Source organism: Nannobrachium achirus (assembly GCF_963921795.1).
Source record: "Nannobrachium achirus genome assembly, chromosome: 5".
NCBI classification, from domain to species: Eukaryota; Metazoa; Chordata; class Actinopteri; order Myctophiformes; family Myctophidae; genus Nannobrachium; species Nannobrachium achirus.
In genome coordinates, this window is record NC_137814.1 from 21,636,219 (window position 1) to 21,653,902 (window position 17,684).

The window sequence follows — 17,684 nt, forward strand, 5'->3', positions numbered from 1 at the left end:
GTTCTGGGGACACCCAGGGGTCTTTGAGGGGGGGGGGGGGGGGGGGGGGGGAGTTGAGGCATTACATTTTGTATAACACGGTTATTGTGAAAATAGCCGATCTGCATGCTCACAACGCCTCGCAACTTTCTGCTATTCTCCCAATTTCTGCCTCTAATATTTTGACAATTTGACCAATGTTTAATTTGTCATCATCAGTGGTATTAAAAAGTCCTTCAATTGTCACTTTTGAAATGTGCAGATACCCTCTATACACTTACACTTTATGTTGGTTTGTTTACTGTTCAGTGAGAAAACAATGTTGCACTGCACATTAAGTCAATCATCTGGGGACCCCCCAAAATAATTTGGGGAGTCTGGGGGAGAACCACTGCAATAGAGCATCACATTTAAAAGAAAATGTGAAAAAGCATCACTGTCTGTCTGTGTAAAATAGCTCTGGTCCATATAGTGTTAGAAAAGAACTTCTATTAATGCTATATGGACCAGAGCTATGTGTAAAGCATCTTTCTCTCTCACCCCCCCCCCACCCCCACCCCCACCCCCTCTGTCTCTGTCTCTCTGTGTGTGTGTGTGTGTGTGTGTGTGTGTGTGTGTGTGTGTGTGTGTGTGTGTGTGTGTGTGTGTGTGTGTGTGTGTCTCTCTCTCTCTCTCTCTCTCTCTCTCACACGCACGCACGCACGCACACACACACACACACACACACACACACACACACACACACACACACACACACACACACACACACACATGTTTCTGGGCACTGCACGGGTTGCCAATGCGCACGCACACTAGCAGTAGCCTAGCTGCTGCACTTTGATTCTAAACAGCGCGGCGGAGAGGAGAGGAGAGGAGAGCGGCTCCGACTAGGAGAGAAAGAGAGAGAGCGAGAGAGAGAGCTAGAGAGAGCGAGAGCGAGAGAGAGAGAGAGAGAGAGAGAGAGAGAAAAGGGGGGCTCGGGCAGAGCTTGCTCCACCATGGCTTCTAAAGACACCGTCGCTGCGGGTTTCATCAACGTCAGCCGGGAGATCACAGGTGAGCTCAAAATGAACAACATCCCACTTTTACTGTGTTCTGTCATCATGTCATCACGCCACCTGCGATGCGATCGGACACGGGACAAGTTGTCCCTCGAGAATGAATGAAAGGACAGGCAGCGTGTCAGACTGTCCAGACATGATGGGCTATGGGCTTACTGTATTATTTAGCCTTTAGTTTAAAACAAGTTCGTAGGCTGCTTCTACTACTGTGTGTGAGATTGATGAGTTATCGCCGCAGGAAAGCAGAGGATATTATGTCTCACAGGGCCAGGTATTTAATGGCTGTAGCTGCACGGTGAAGATATTAATCCTATATCGATCGATTTGAAGCAAAGTATTCACTTGGAGATTGCCTCGGCTGCCCCGACAGCTTTGTAATGCACAGATTGTTATGTTGCGCAGCCAGAGGGTCATCTGATGCATGCGAGAGATAGAGTTGTTCTTTTAATGCTCGCATCAAGCACAACTGTGTGCTGCGCTGCTGTGTTTGGGTGCACGCGAGCGTGCGTCTTCCCCCCTTTGATGTTGTATGAGTGAGTTGGCCTCTTTCTCTCTCTTTGTGTGTTTGCGTGTGCGCCTGACTGACTGACTGTGCGTGGGAATTAAGTATTGTGAGGATTTGAGCGCAATTGTGTTGTTTCGACTTGACCCCATCTCACCCCAAGAAGAGATGGCTACACACGCACGCACGCACACGCACACACACACACACACACACACACACACACACACACACACACACACACACACACACACACACACACACACACCCAACAAGCAGCATGGCATGGCATGCTCAAGCTCCCTCAGCCCTATGTTCCATCAGCCCTATGTTCCCTCACTGAGGTTAAGGTTAGAGTTAGGGTTAAGGTTAGTGGTTAGCTAGGGTTAGGGTTAGTGGTTAACATTGAGGGAACATACAGTAGGGCTGAGGGAACATAGGGCTGAGGGAACTTGAGCACATGGACCCCCATTAATAAGGTGTTAAGTAAAGGATGTCTCATATCACTATGATGATCTTGACATCATGACATGGCTAATAAATCCCCTGTCTACACCGTCTGGCCCAGTGTCAGTCATTAGATGGGACTTGTAGCGTCACACCTGTCAGATCAGTGCTGGAGGACACAAGCAACACCTACACAGAACAGGAGGGCTGATGTTCATGGTGGTTTATGTTAAACCTCCATTATCAAAGTTGTGGTTAGGGATGGGAGCATGGGACAATACGAAAATTATTATTGTGACAAGAGAAATCTCGATTTGCGATATTATCAAAATCAAAATCCATTATCCTGGGGCGGAACATTTGCCAAAACATAGCAGATCTACAAGCTCACGCAACGCGTTGTGAGCTTGTAGATCTGCTATTTTTGGGCAAAGACATTTGATAGAGAGTGAAAAAAAACACTGTATAAAGTACCTATATTATAAGTATGCAGCTCGGCAAATAAAAGGTGAATTGGTCCCAGTGCATGACGGAAGACGATATCACGATAAATGTAATCTCCTCGATACGGTTATCGTGAGTGTTTTTTATCACGATATCCCTTGTTGTGGTATGAGAATAAATATCTGGGATGTCATCTCTCTCTCTCTCTCTCTCTCTCTCTCTCTCTCTCTCTCTCTCTCTCTCTCTCTCTCTCTCTCTCTCATGGCCATGCTGGCTTGTGGTGGACATTTTTGTCATTTCAATTTTTTGTCTCAGACATACAAAATGAGTGGACAATAGCCCTGAATAACAGGTGTGTAACTTAGTTAGGATGAGTTAAGGATGTCCTTGCAAATAAAATGTTTCAGAACCACTTGTAACAGTGGACTCCTAATGAGCCATACATAGTGTCGTAGTAAATAAGTGTCATCCAGAGAACGTGGAGACTGACATTCAGTAATTGGGTCTTATGATCAAAATAAGAACATTACAATGGTGTGTAAAAAAAGACGGACGCAGACAAGTCTTGCCACGGACACATTTGTCCATGTATGGACATCAGGGACGTGCTGGCCATTGGGAAAAGCGGGACAACTCCCGAACGGCCGGTTCATTCCCGGCCGGTCCAGGCCGGCCATTAGGAACAAATTAAAAATAAAATGTCTGCCTTTGTTCCATTTTGGGGGCTGGGCGGCCAACAAAGTAAACCTTGTATCTCCAAGTTTCAAATTTGTACATTTTTTTTTTCGCAAAGCAAAGCCCTGCTTCATCATACAAGGCCGTTGCACAAAAGTAGTGAAAACAGCAGATCTACAAGCACACAATGCCTCGCGGTGCGAGGCGTTGTGTGCTTGTAGATCGACTGTTTTCACTAGTTTCAATCATTTTTTAAATGATAAATACAAAACAAACGGTTTTGGACATACAAGGTTTCCACCCGACAACGACAAAATATAACTCATGTAATTGGCCCACTGGCTTGTCACAAATCTTTGAGTAGCAGCAGCGCTATAGAGAGAGATCTCTCTCTATAGCGCGCAATGAGGGCCTCTCCAACTCTTTTTCCCAGGCTGAATGAGGGGCCCAGGCAGCACGCCCCTGATGGACATATTGATGACTATATTGAGGTGAAAAATATTTGCCCAGCCCTATTGTGCATGTGTGGAGAGCTTGTAGATTTGCTATTTTCAATTAACCACGGTATAACATATTTATGTTTTATATTATTATAATGTAATATCTGCAAAGTAACTAGTAACTAAAGTTTAAAAAAAGAATAATAATTGTGGGAGTAAAAGTACTATATTTAGATCCGAGATGTAGTGGAGTATAGAAGTAAAAGTATTGGAAATTGGAAATACTCAAGTAAAGTACAAATACCTTAAAACTGTACGTTTATAAAGTAAGCACAGTAGTACTTAATCAAATTAAGTAAATCGTTTTCTTCCCTATACTCTGTTTGTGCTCTGTATGCATTGCATTCATATATATATTTTGTAAATGTTTTTATTGGCTTAACACTGTTGGCCCCTATTGTTGATTGTACATGCACTGTTTTCTTATTTGTACCCTATGTATTTGTTTATTTAATCAGTATTGCTAACTGACATGCAGCACCTGATATCTGAGAACCAACAGCCATTGGTTGATTGAGAGATCCACCCTCTCCTGTCTCTTTAAATACTCCTCTTTGTTTGCTGCACCTAATGACTCTGATGAAGATGCACTAGCATCGAATCGTTAGTCAATCCTGTTATACTGGCACCTGAATAAAAGGCTAGAACCTGCTCCAGTGTCTCTCTCTCTACTGCATACATCTGTCCCTGCTCCTGTGATGCACCAGACTAGCCATGTAGGCTGAGGCGCGCTGTGTAGAACCCCTTTGTTCTTAAGTAAATAGTTACTTTTACAACACTGTCCCTAATTCATTCCTTACCGTACTATCTGTCCACTCTCTCTCCCCCTTGTCCTTGTCCCTGTCTCTTGCCCGGCATGTAGCGGGTCCAGGCCGTGAATGGACTGCAGAGTGCTGTTGTTAAAGGGTTTAAGTGATTGGGTCTTATGCGGCTTAATGTCGATAACTCCTGATCCTCAACTTCGATGTGTAAATCGTCTTCATCTCACACTGCCTGATGGGGTGTGAGAAGCATGAGACTTCAGCCGATCAGAGACAAAAGTTTTAAGGCGCTATCCGAGTGCGTGCCCGCACCAAGCAGTGCAATGGCCGCACTGATTTCGCAGCGCCGTTTGAGTTGCATACCGATGTAGGATAGGCTTTTGGAATCAGTTATAAATCATCTTAGAAAATTGCAGATAGTACTTGACTTGGAAATCTATGATTGAGTGAATATAGTCTGCATCCGTAAACGTTGATATTTAATGTTTTTTTTTTTGGTTAAGAAACGTCAGCATTGAACGTAGTCTCGCGTAGCCAGACGAGCGGAGATCTCTGTGCTAAAACAGCAGAGAAAACGTTCTCTAAACAAACCTACACCGACTGCTTTGGAAACCAGTTCTTTCCGATATTTTCGTTCTTTTTCAGTCTCTGAATTGTGTGCACCCAATTTTAGGCCCTACGTTGAATTTAGATGTCACCAGACAGAGATCTCTGATCTTCTGGCTATGAGAGACTACGTTCAGTGTACCTGGTGCTTTGCAGAAATGTACAAACTGTACCAACCTGAAGCCTAATTTGTACTCCATTGTGCGATGGCGTCCCGCTCTGAAAATAGCAGATCAACAAGCTCACAATGTGTCATCATCATAACAAAGTATACATCGGGCTTGAAAAGTAGAAGTGGGCCACAGTGAAGAGAGCGTAATGAAACCTGTCACATCCTAACATCTTCTTACTATAAATGCAAGAAGTCTCTGCGTGCGTGTCTGTGTGTATGTAATCCGCGTATCTCAAGAACCGTTCGTCTCACCGGCTTCAGATTCGGCACGCGCGTTCCCCGCCACTGATTTTCTGGAACCAGCACGAAAGGTTCGGCTTCTGATGTCTGACATCAGGGTTTTCCGGAACCGGCGCTGTGTCTGCAGATATCTCCATATATGGGCATAAAATGGACACAGGCAGACAAATACAGATATCTCCATATATGGGCATAAAATGGACACAGACAGACATATAACTCCATATATGGGCATAAATGGACACAGGCAAACAGATGGTCAAAACGAGTCCTACAGAGATCTCCATATATGGGCATAAAATGGACGTTGACAGATATCTCCATATATGGGCATAAATGGACACAGGCAAACATGGTCAAAACGGATCCTATGACAACAGGTATTATGGGGTTTGCTTACATTGTTCCCGAGTTGGCTAGGTCGCTGACTAGACGCTCGGCCACGGCCGAGCGTCTAGTTAATATAAAGTAACAAAACATTCCATTTGGTGGACTGTGGAAGTGCCTCTTAGCTGTATGTGCGCGTGCACACGCCACAGTGGACATGTTGCTGGCAGCCATTTGTGATTCACTGAGCCTTAAGTGTGCAGTGCATGCGTGTTTATTATATACTGTAGCTTCATCTTTTTATTTGCAGTATATATGTTATGTTCGGTAGGTGGATTTATTGTTGTGCTTTTGAAGAGATGGAAGCCTTAAGCCTGTGTTTGGTTTCATTGAGGATACCTCACTTTCTTTCTCTGAGGGTAAAAATAACCCTCCCCTTCAGCCGTGTGTGTGTGTGTGTGTGTGTGTGTGTGTGTGTGTGTGTGTGTGTGTGTGTGTGTGTGTGTGTGTGTGTGTGTGTGTGTGTGTGTGTGTGTGTGTGTGTGTGTGTGTGTGTGTGTGTGCGTGCGTGCGTGCGTGCGTGCGTGCGTGCGTGCGTGTGAGCTCTTCATCTCGTGTGGTTTTGGGGTTTGTTTGTGTGCTTGTACTTCTTGTGTCTTGTCTGTTGCTGCCGATCTATCTCCTGTGCAGGGGCATCACAAGGGGGGTGAAAGTGGACTGAGTTACCAGGGCCCAAGGTGGAGGGGCCATAATTATTTTATACTTTAGCTATTGAAAAATAGCAATAGCGAGCTTGTAGATCTGCTTTTTTTGAAAAGTCGTTGAAAATGTGTGCAAATCTTTGAATATACTGTATGTACTTTTTAAGTGAACATTTGTGACTAAAACTTTGCTTCTGGGGGGTCCCTGGAACTAAATATTTTTAGATGGGAAACATAGGTTTTTCAAAAAACCTTAGGATTTGAAATATTCAAAGACTTGCACAAAATGTTCACGAAATAGCAGATCTACAAGCTCGCAGCGCGGCACTCGGTGCCGCGGCCTTGTGAGCTTGTATATCTGCTATTTTTCAATAGTTAAAGCACAAAATAACACATTCCCAGTCTAAATTCCGTTCCCTCCCCCTATGCAGAACATTCATGGGGGCCCCGCAGTGAATCCTTGTACCCAGGGCCCAGAATGTGGTGTGATGCCCCTGTCCCCCTTGTGTGTTTGTTATGTAAGAGCTGTTTATCCATTCCCTCTGTGTTCCTCCATAGAGAGCATCAGGAGGACCCTGGACAAGCAGGCCATCAAGTTTGTGCGCTCCGTCAAGCAAGACACCAGGAGTGGCAAATCGGAGGACAGGATTCTGGTAAGAAAAGCACTGCCTACTACTGTAGGTCACTGGTTCCCACACTGTGGTTCGGGACCTATTTCTGGGTCGCAGACACATTTTCATGGGTCCCTTAGGGACCATTCGTTTTTTTTCCACTAGGGGGTGCTGGTTCACAATGTGATATCATTTTTATATTTTCCTTGGCCCCCCCACACCCTTCAAATATTTTTGGGTGACCCCCCCTGAGAGACTTGAGGAAAATGCATGACCCCCCCCCCCCCCCCCCCCCCCCCACTATAAACAATGTGTTTTTGTATTCAAGACAACAGGAGAAACCCATGCAGTGATGTAAAATAACTAAGTACATTTACTTAAGTCCTGTACTTTTTAATTTTGAGGTATTTGTTCTTTACTTGAGTATTTCCAATTTCCAATACTGTAATACTTTTACTCCACTACATCTCAGAGACAAATATTGTACTTTTGCTCCTCTACAATTATTTGAAAACTTTAGTACTTTGTATATTTGGATTACCTACATCAACCACTTCAGCCCTATAGCCTATACATTTTTGGCCATTTGAAAATAGACGCAACGCATTGTGAGCTTGTAGATCTGCTATTTTCAAAAGATCAGAAAAGAACAGGACATTCTGCATGAGTACTTTTACTTTTGGTACTTTCAGTACATTTTGATGCCAATACTTCTGTACATTTACTCAAGTACATTTTGAATTCCGAGACTTTTACTTGTATCTGGGTATTTCTTCATTATTGTATTGATACTTTTACTTAAATAATTGACTACTTTTTCCACCACTGGACCCATGACAGCCTTGAGGGTCCATATTATCCCTTCTCTGGGTTACAGAAACTCACAAAGCAGCTATTAAGAGCCACCCGTTATTTTACTAGATACTAGTTTAACATAATTGCTGCTATAGCCTATAGGTTTATCAATACCTAGAGGCAAATTTTATAACACACTATTTGATGTTGGGGGTCCATTTGGTTCCATAGGTGCCCTCTTGGGGTTACAACAACACTCCAAACTAAAGAAAGATTGAGCAACTGTGATCCATTTTCCATGATATGAAAACCAAGCAAAGTAAACAAAGTATGCATGAGTCTTTTCTCTCTCCTTGACTCCTTCCCACTGCAGCTGTGTGTGTGGTGTGTGTGTGTGTGTGGTGTGTGTGTGAGAGTGAGTGAGAGAGAGAATTACACACCTTTTTTTCTACATGCTTTTCTTTTTGGGGGGGAAAAACTGGAGGTATGCTTATATTCCTCTCTTGGTAAGTGAACATTTCGAGTTGTGACAACAAATAAGGTGTTTGTTAGCCTATATGTATCCAGCTGCTACCAGGAAAGGAACTCCTGTGTGAGCAGCACAGCACGCAGTGAATGTCCACAACAACGCATTGAACAGTGGAGAGCAGAGGAGGGGGCGGGGCCGAGGGACGTGTAGGACTGGAATGTACAAGTTGAGTCAACTATGTAGGGGTGAAACTTTGATATACTAACTTAATGTTGTTAGATAAACAACAAAGCTAAGCATTTTTAATTACAAAATTCGACTAATTAAAAGTTGCATGACCCCCCCTACAGACAAAATAAAAAAAACATGGCCCCCCCAACTGCTCAGATAAATATTTGATGACCCCCCCCTCTTATGGACTATACCAATTATTCATTTTAAAACGGACCGTCCCTTAGACTAGAGGTATATTCAGTGATTGTTTTTCATTCAAATAAAAATATAATTGGTACATTTTCCATTCATTCTCCTCACTAGAATGTGTGCTGACCATATAAGGACTTCCACCATGGTCCGTGTTACGAGCATAGCTAGATTTGGTTTTCAGAGGTCGCCAGCCAGTCCTCGACCAATCAGGGTAGAGTATGGCCGTAGTTATGTTATGATGTTTAGTTATGATGTTTAGTCAAAATAAAAGTTTTTGAGAACCACAGTCGCTCTGAATTAAGAACGTCTGCTAAATGCCTAGATTGTAAACTACTGAACTTATAAAATGCCACAGTCAAAAATCTATAAAAAAACAAAACATTCCACGCTGTAAGGCCAGTAAGGGACAAGATGACCCCCGGCCACTTTCATTATCACTGAATACACCTTTAATTTTGGGTTTCTTACATTTTGTTTAGAATTTCAAAACATATTTTTAAAACATTTCGAAAAAAAGCTAAGATTTTCATGAATAATAAGGAAAAAAGATCTATGGTTTCTCTAAGTAATTTCATCAATAAATAAATGAAAAATCGGAGAAATTCCATGAATTTGGAAACACGTGTTTGAAGAAGTAGTGGAAAAAAAGCTGATCTACAGGCTCACGACGTGGCGTGAAGCGACTCGTTGTGAGCTTGTAGATCGGCTATTTTCACAAATTTGAGTCTTTTTTGGGGGGCGAATATCTAATTTCTCTTTTGGGTCACAGGCTAAAGGTTTGGGAACCACTGGCGGTGACCTATATGTCATCATTGTGGACTTTTGGTTCCATTGTAAAATGTCTCAGTCAGTATAAGCCACTATGTTGTCTTTCTGCCGATTGCTTTGCACTAAAACATCCAAGCTCAAACTGAGAGCTGGTCGACGTGGCCTATCACAAATTACCTGCTTTGTTTTGTTTCTCTCCCCCTGGAAATGCTGATAAATAGTTGTCACCGTTTCAGTCAGGAAGGAAAACACTGTTGGATATTGAATGGAATGAAAGTGTTCCTGTTCCTCTTGAAATGACTCCAAGTCAATGCAGCCTAATTGTAAACAAATGAATGGAGGGCTCTGAGTCCATGCAATCTTTTATCACTCTCTCTCTCTCTCTCTCACACACACACACAGACAGGGGCGAGTGGGACTGAGTTACTAGGGCCCAAGGTGGAGGGGCCTTAATTATTTAGCTATTGAAAAATAGCAGATATACAAGCTCACAGTGCGGCACCGAGTGCCACACTGTGAGCTTGTAGATCTGCTATTTTTGAAAAGTCGTGAACAAGGTGTGCAAATCTTTGAATATAATGTATTTTTTAAGTGAACATTAACTCAAATGTTGCTTCCGGCGGGTCCCTGGAACTAAATATTTGAAATGGGGGTCCGTGGCCAAATACATATATATTACATATATATATATATTTTTTTTTTTTTTTTTTTTTTTTTTTATTCGTGTTTTGATATTGTGTATTTTGTAATTAACATGTTGATGTATGCTTTCTTCTGCCTGTTTTTAATGACTGTTTTTAACCTGTACGGCGACCTTGAGTGTTTTGAAAGGCGCCTCAAATAAAATGCATTATTATTATTATTTATTATATAATTATAACCCTTCACATGAAAAGGTTTGAGCACCACTGACATAAAAAACATAGGTTTTTCAAAAAACCTTTGAAGGATTTGAAATATCCAAAGACTGTTTTCACGATTTTTCAAAAATAGCAGATCTGCAAGCTCTTATATCTGCTATTTTTCCAATAGTTAAAGCACAAAATAATTTAAGTGAATCCTTGTACCCAGGGCCCAGAATTTGGTGCGACACCCCTGCACGCACACACACACACACACACACACACACACACACACACACACACACACACACACACACACACACACACACACACACACACACACACACACACACTGAAATAGAGGTGAGGCCACATGCTGCATAAGAAGTGGAGTGGATGTACCAGGCCATGCTTTGCTGAGTGCAGCATCACCCTTTATTAGATGTGGCAGGATGGCCTTAATGCCACAGGGAAGGACTTGGTGGTGTTTGTGATGTGACTCTGTGTGTCAGTGTGTGCACATGGGTGCATTGCACGTTTGTTTATTTGCCCAAACAAGTGTAAGTGTGTGTGTGTGTGTGTGTGTGTGTCTGTGTGTGTGTGCGTGCGTGCGTGCGTGCGTGCGTGCGTGCGTGCGTGCTTGCGTGCGTGCGTGCGTGCGTGCGTGCGTTTGTGTGCATGCATGTGTGTCAGTGGTGGAAAAAGTACTCAAATATTGTACTTAAATAATCAATCTACAAAGTAACTAGTAACTAAAGTTTTCAAATAAATGTAGTGGAGTAAACGTACAATATTTGGATCCGAGATGTAGTGGAGTAGAAGTAAAAGTATTGGAAATTGGAAACTTGGTACCTCAAAATTGTACTTAAAGGAGCTATAGTCAACTTTTTCATTGTAGGTGTACATCCTAGTCTACAGACTAGGATGTAAACAAAGTACGGGCCCTGTAAATGTAAACAAAGGGCCAAAATGATTATTTTATCATTATTTTACGCTTTTTGTGGTCATTTTTTAATTGAAACACATATATGAAGCTTATTTTTTTATAAAATATTTTTGAAACATTATTTTTATTTTAGCATCCGTTTTCAAGAAAAAGTTGACTATAGCTCCTTTAAGTAGTACTTAAGTAAATGTCACGATTATGACATTTTACATGACGATTAATTGTCTCTCAAATAATTGCGATTTTTTTTTTTTTTTTACTTAAAAAATATATATAAAACTTTTCAACATGGAGACGCGATTATGACGATTATGAAAAAGAATTGCGATCACCGGTATGTCAAATAATTGCGATTATGTCAAAGAATTACGATTATGTTAAAGAATTGCGATTAGACGATTATGTAATAATTGTGACAGCCCTAGCTATTTCACCACTGATGTGCGTGTGCGTGCCAGAGGTTGTGTGGGCAGATTGAGTTGTCCAAGCAAGCTTGTATGAGTCAAGAGCTCTGGTGTTATTGAAACTTTTGTCAATTAGTCAGACACGCACGCACGCACACACAGTCATGTGTAGAAGCGTGAACCCATTGTTTATCGTCTTTCGGTCAGTCCGTCGATTCTTGTTCTCCAATGATCCGTAATTTCTCTGTTGTTCCGTAATGTGTAGTTTCACCCCCCCCTGTATCTTTGTCTGTCCTTTGTTTCCCTCTCTGCCCCCACTCTCCTCCTCTTCTGTCTATCTCAATTACTGTCCTCCCTGTCATCACCCCCCCCCCCCCCCCCCATGCCCCTCCCTCATCATGCGTCCCTCCAGGGGTGTCGCACCAAATTCTGGGCCCTGGGTGGGTGCAAGGATTCACTCACATTTTGTGCTTTAACTATTGAAAAATCTTGAAACATGTGTGTAAATCTTTGAATATTTCAAATCCTTCTAAGGTTTTTGGAAAAAACTATGTCTATGTCAGTGGTGCTCAAACCTTTTCATGTGAAGGACCCCCAGAATTATGTGTATTTGGCCACAGACCCCCACATCTCAAAAATATTTAGTTCCAGGGACCCCCCCCCCCCCCCCCCGAAGCAAAATCGGAGTTACAAACGTTCGCCTAAAAAATACATACAGTATATTCAAAGATTTACACCACATTTTCACAACTTTTTTAAAAGTTGTGAAAATGTGTGTGCGCTGTGAGCTTGTATATCTGCTATTTTTCAATAGCTAAAGTATTAAATAATTAAGGCCCCTCCACCTTGGGCCCTGGTAACTCAGCCCCCCCCCCCCCCCCCCCCCCCCTGGTGACGCCCCTGCCTCTCTCTCTCTCCTCCTGGCTGTGCCCCCACCTCCCTCCATCTACACTCTACAGTTTACTCCAACCCGTAAAAGGCTATCGAGCGGCTTCTTCCTATCAAACGCAATTCAATAGCTCTCTGCCTTATACGAGAGAGAGTGCTCTTATTTCTTTTAAATGTATATGTATGTATTTATTTATTATATATATATTTTTTTTCTCTACTGTTCAAATGAGTCTTGGCCGACAGTGTTGGGAATGTCTTTCAGGGCTGGTGAGAGTGTTATTAGCTCATTGTCAAGGTTTGCCTCTTGCAAAGAAAGAATGCAATCTCTTTGTCATAATGGAAAGCAAGTTATTTGGACGGATGGGAAGGTGAATAGATGCGGAAGCGTGTAAATGGAGTTGATGAAATGTTTTTGAGACATCGTGACACATACACCCGCATGCACGCACGCACACGCACACACACGCACATGCACACACACACACTGCATTACAACGGGGTCCATTAAGAGTAATACAGTACGTTGTTAGGAATGTCTTCCTGATATAGGATTTGTCATCTTGTGCTCATTCCATCCACATGGCGCATTAACGACTTAAACTTATATATACTTTGTTGACCGGCATGTGTGTATATATAACCGTTTGCTTAATTATTATTATATGACATGCGTACGGTCCATCTGATTAATTCATTGGGGGCATTGGTTTTGAACATTGGAGTAACTTTACTGTAGTTAAATGATGCCACCACCACCACCCACAGTACCTGCTTGTGAAAATAGCCGATCTGCACGCTCACAACGCCTCACGTTCAACGCCTCACGTTCCAAGGAGTTGTGAGCATGTAGATCTGCTATTTTCACACAGGAACCGTATTATACAAAATGTAATAATGCCTCAACTCTTAGTGCTCGTCAGGGTGGGGGGTCCCCAGTTAAAATATGATTATTTTGGGGGTTGCGGACTGAAAAGGCTGAGAACCACTGGTTAAGAAGAGCCTAATGTTCTGTGCATTAAGGTTGCTCTGTCTGTGGCGTCTCTGAACTACATGAGGTTTCTGTGTGTTATCTTTTATTGTCTGACCCCGGGGGTTCTCTATTAGTCCGTCTCTCTGTAGGTCTGTCTGTCTGTCTCTCTCTCTCTTTCTCTCTGTTCTCTCTGTCTGTCACCATTTGGACTGAGTATGCTGTCTGATGTGTGTGTATGTCACCGCCCACGCACACTAGACGTCCCCCCCAATCCCTAGACAGACACAAGAAGAGCTCAGCATGACATCTGCACAACACCCAAGGCAACGAGAGGGAGCATCAATGTGCACCCCCACACACAATCACACACACAAACCGTCCTTTTCAACCTCACAAAGTGAAAAGTGTGCGCGCACACACACACACACACACACATGCATGCACGCACGCACACGCACACACAGACGTCCGATGAAGAATCCACTTTGACATGCACAAAGGGTATGCAAGCATGCAGCTTGTGTGTGTGTGTGTGTGTGTGTGTGTGTGTGTGTGTGTGTGTGTGTGTGTGTGTGTGTGTGTGTGTGTGTGTGTGTGTGTGTGTGTGTGTGTGTGTGTGTGTGTGCGTGCATGTGAGTGTGTGTGTGTGTGTGTGTGTGAGAGAGAGTGTGTACACACATGCACAGATTGCACACACACACGCACACTCATATTTATGATCACACCCCATGAACTCGCATACACTTGGATGCACACAGCCGTGCGCAGACTGCGCACTTACAACGGGGCGTTCATTGATTAGATCACCCTATTTGAAGATTAGAGCCGACTGCAAAACAAAGCATCTTCAAAGAGAGAGAGGGAGGTGGGCGGGGGGGGGTTGGTGTTGAGTAAGGCAGAGGGGAAGAGTGTGGTGTGTGTGTGTGTGGGTAGGGGAAAGTGTGGGCACCACACACCAGAGAGACTGGCAACATGCCGGGCACAAACAGTGCCCTAGGACAGTGGTTCTCTACCTTTTCAGGCCGCGACCCCAATATAATCATATTTTAACTGGGGATGCCCCCCACCCTGACGAGCACTAAGAGTTTAGGGCATTACATTTTTACACCAGTTCTATTGTGAAAATAGCAGATCTGCTTGCTCACAACGCCTCGCGACGCGAGGCATGTAGATCGGCATGTAGATCGGCTAGATCGGCAATTTCTGCCTCTAATATCTGACTTTTGTCCAATGTTTAATGTGTCATTTTAGAGGTTAAAAAGTCTTAAATTGTCATGTTAGAAATGTGCAGATAACCTCTATACATTTAAACTGTATGGTGGTCTGTTTACTGTTGAGTGAGAAAACAACAATGCTTGCACATTAAGCCAATCATCTGGGGACCCCCCAAAATAATTTGGGGACCTGACCCACAGGGTGAGAACCACTGCCCTAGAATGAGGGAGCGAGGAGGGAGATGGAAGAAAGAGAGAAGTTGTTGTGATGCCCCAATTGCTGCTTTCACTTTTCCGTCAATTATTTTTCCCTGATCTGTCGCTCTACTTCAGCCTCTGTTGGTTCAGTGATCCCCCCCCCCCTTTGCCTCCTAATCACTAGGACTGTTGCGGTCTGAAATTGTCACTGGCTGACAGCGTCTATAAACACACTCGGTTGGGCTTTGTTTCCGCTTATACCTTCCCAAGGCCACAGAAGTCCCTCTAGAGAGATCAGGGGATTCAAAGTGAGACGGTTCACTCGGGGGACCGGGGATTGATGCAATGCCTCATCAGAGGCTTCATTAATTAGAAAAAAAGTCAAGTCTTTCCATATGACTGAAATAACACGCTCGGTGGAGCCACCCAGATGAGCTCAAACTAGGGATGGGCCGATACCAAAATGTCATAATCAGATTATTGTGACGAAAGAAATCTCGATTTACGATATTGCAATAATCAAAATCACCACGATACGATTATCGTTTTTTATCACGATATATGATAATGTCGCCTATCCAGGGCTGCCAACTTTCAGGAAAACCTAAGAGTGAGATTTTTCTTTTTTTGCAAGGGGGGGGGGGGGTGGGGGGGGGGGGCTTTGGTGCCGCAAAAATCTATAAAAAATGATATACAGGCCTAATATATGTTATTCTAATTTTATCGACTCTGGAGTCACTATTACACCAACCAGGTACAGTATGTTGCACTGGGTGGGTGTTATTTAATTCTCCAAATCTAACACTCAATAATGAATATGTAATTTGAGGCAGAAACGTAGTTAATAGCCTGTATAGTGTATACTGTGATCATTTTGGTGGGGGGTCTGGGGGTCCTCCCCAGAGTAGATGTTATTTCCTGTATTCTGTTGCATTTTACAGGAGTTTGATACTTTTATCAGGCTTTACTAGAATGAGAAAATTATGGATAAATGTTTACATTAACTCCTCCCCACGCTTTGAACGTTAACGTTCGCCCCATTTTTTACAGAACCTCGATGCCAATACGGCGCTCGTTCGGTTCGTTCGTCTGATGACTGTAAGCTGATGAGTGGGTCGCGCGCCCGTGTACTGTAAACACATTTTCCGCGGTGATGGTGTAAAAAATCCATATGCGTTAGATCAACGGAGAACAATTCACTTCCTTGTTGATTCCCTCTGGCTGTAAGGCTCTGTGGCCAGTGACTGGTCTTCTTCTTCTTCAACACATAACAGGCAAATTCACATTCATTCTCGCTTGACCGCCGCCCTCTGCTGCCTGGCAGACCAAAGTGCACTATTGCACAATAAAAAATAAAATAAAAAAAAATGTCTGTCTATCTACTATAACGTCGCAAAGGTAAGCCGCTTTTTGATGGCACCAGACCCAATAAATAATAAATAATCTGGCAGTAGGAGAGTTAAGCTGCAAGTAACACGTCTTTTGCTTGAAGATCTGTAGACTGTTACAGTTTACAGTTTACAGTTTAGGCATTTAGCAGACGCTTTAATCCAAAGCGACTTACAATAAGCAAATAAACATCACAATAATAAACAAGATTAAGTGTCAGTACATCAACAGCAATATAACAAATGTGAATGAATATATATCTAGAAAAAACAACAACTATATAATCCGTAAAAAAAAAGAAAAGGTTTCTAAAAAACCTAAAACAAATGCTAACTAGCTTCATGTATGGTTATTGATTTTTCCAGTAGTGCTAAGGGTTTAGGTGGAGTCTGAAAAGGTGAGTCTTCAGTCCTCGGCGAAAGCTAGCGAGTGAGTCCGTTGTTCTAAGTGCGACAGGGAGTTTATTCCACAACTTGGGGGCCAGGAGGGCAAACTGTCTCGGACGAGTGGATTTTTGCCCTGGGGTTTTTAGCGAGGTTCTGTCAACATCCCTGTGTTGGTTGATCTAAGTGCACGGGTAGGGGTGTAGGGGTTGATCAGGTTTTGGAGGTATGGAGGAGCCATACCTTTGGCTGCTTTGAAGGTCAGCATCAGAGTTTTGTATTCCGTGCGGGCCGCAACCGGAAGCCAGTGGAGGCTGCGGAGAAGGGGAGAGACATGTGAGAACTTAGGCTGGTTGGCATTTTGGATCAGTTGGAGAGGTTTAAGTGCACTTGCCGGAGACCAGTGAGGAGAGAGTTACAATAGTCAAGTTTTGATATGACAGATGTCTGATGAGGAGCTGGGCTGCCTCCTGGTGAGGAAAGGTCTGATTTTACGGATGTTATAGAGTGTGAACCTGAATCTACAGGACCGTGTGACTGATGCAATGTGTGCCTTGTATGATAGCTGGCTGTCCAGCTGTTCCTTTTGCACACGCATCCATCCAAAAGTCCCCCCCATTTAAACTGCCTGCTAGTAAGCAATGGGCATTTTGGACATGTTGAATTAATGTTGTAGTGTAGATCCTCCTGAGTCGCCTGTCGATCTTACTGTACTAGAGAATGATGTGCGCAGGAACGTGCACACAGCGTTCCTCACACCAGACGCTCACGCACACACAGCGACGCATCTAATCATTACTTCAGAATCAGATACAGTATTTTAAGCCCTTTAATTGCTCAAATCGCGGCCGAAGTGGATGTCTCAGTTACACTTGAGTTGACGCAGTTTTCTGCTGGTGATATGACGGCGTGAGAAATACGATGTGTGGCGTGAGAGCGTGAGAAGAGGGTCATTTGCGTGAG

General features: G+C 43.3%; 1 protein-coding gene across 1 annotated transcript in view; it reads left to right on the forward strand.

Annotated features, from left to right (window-relative positions):
• Positions 1 to 977: 977 nt before the first annotated feature.
• The window catches only part of carmil3 (capping protein regulator and myosin 1 linker 3), a gene marked incomplete at both ends in the record, with an annotated part of 164,880 nt that continues 148,173 nt past the window's right edge, over positions 978 to 17,684 (forward strand). Inside the window, 2 exons of the mRNA XM_080725630.1 lie at positions 978 to 1,035; positions 6,974 to 7,068. Coding sequence (XP_080581756.1) covers positions 978 to 1,035; positions 6,974 to 7,068 — 153 coding nt within the window. The remainder of the gene's footprint in view (positions 1,036 to 6,973; positions 7,069 to 17,684) is intronic.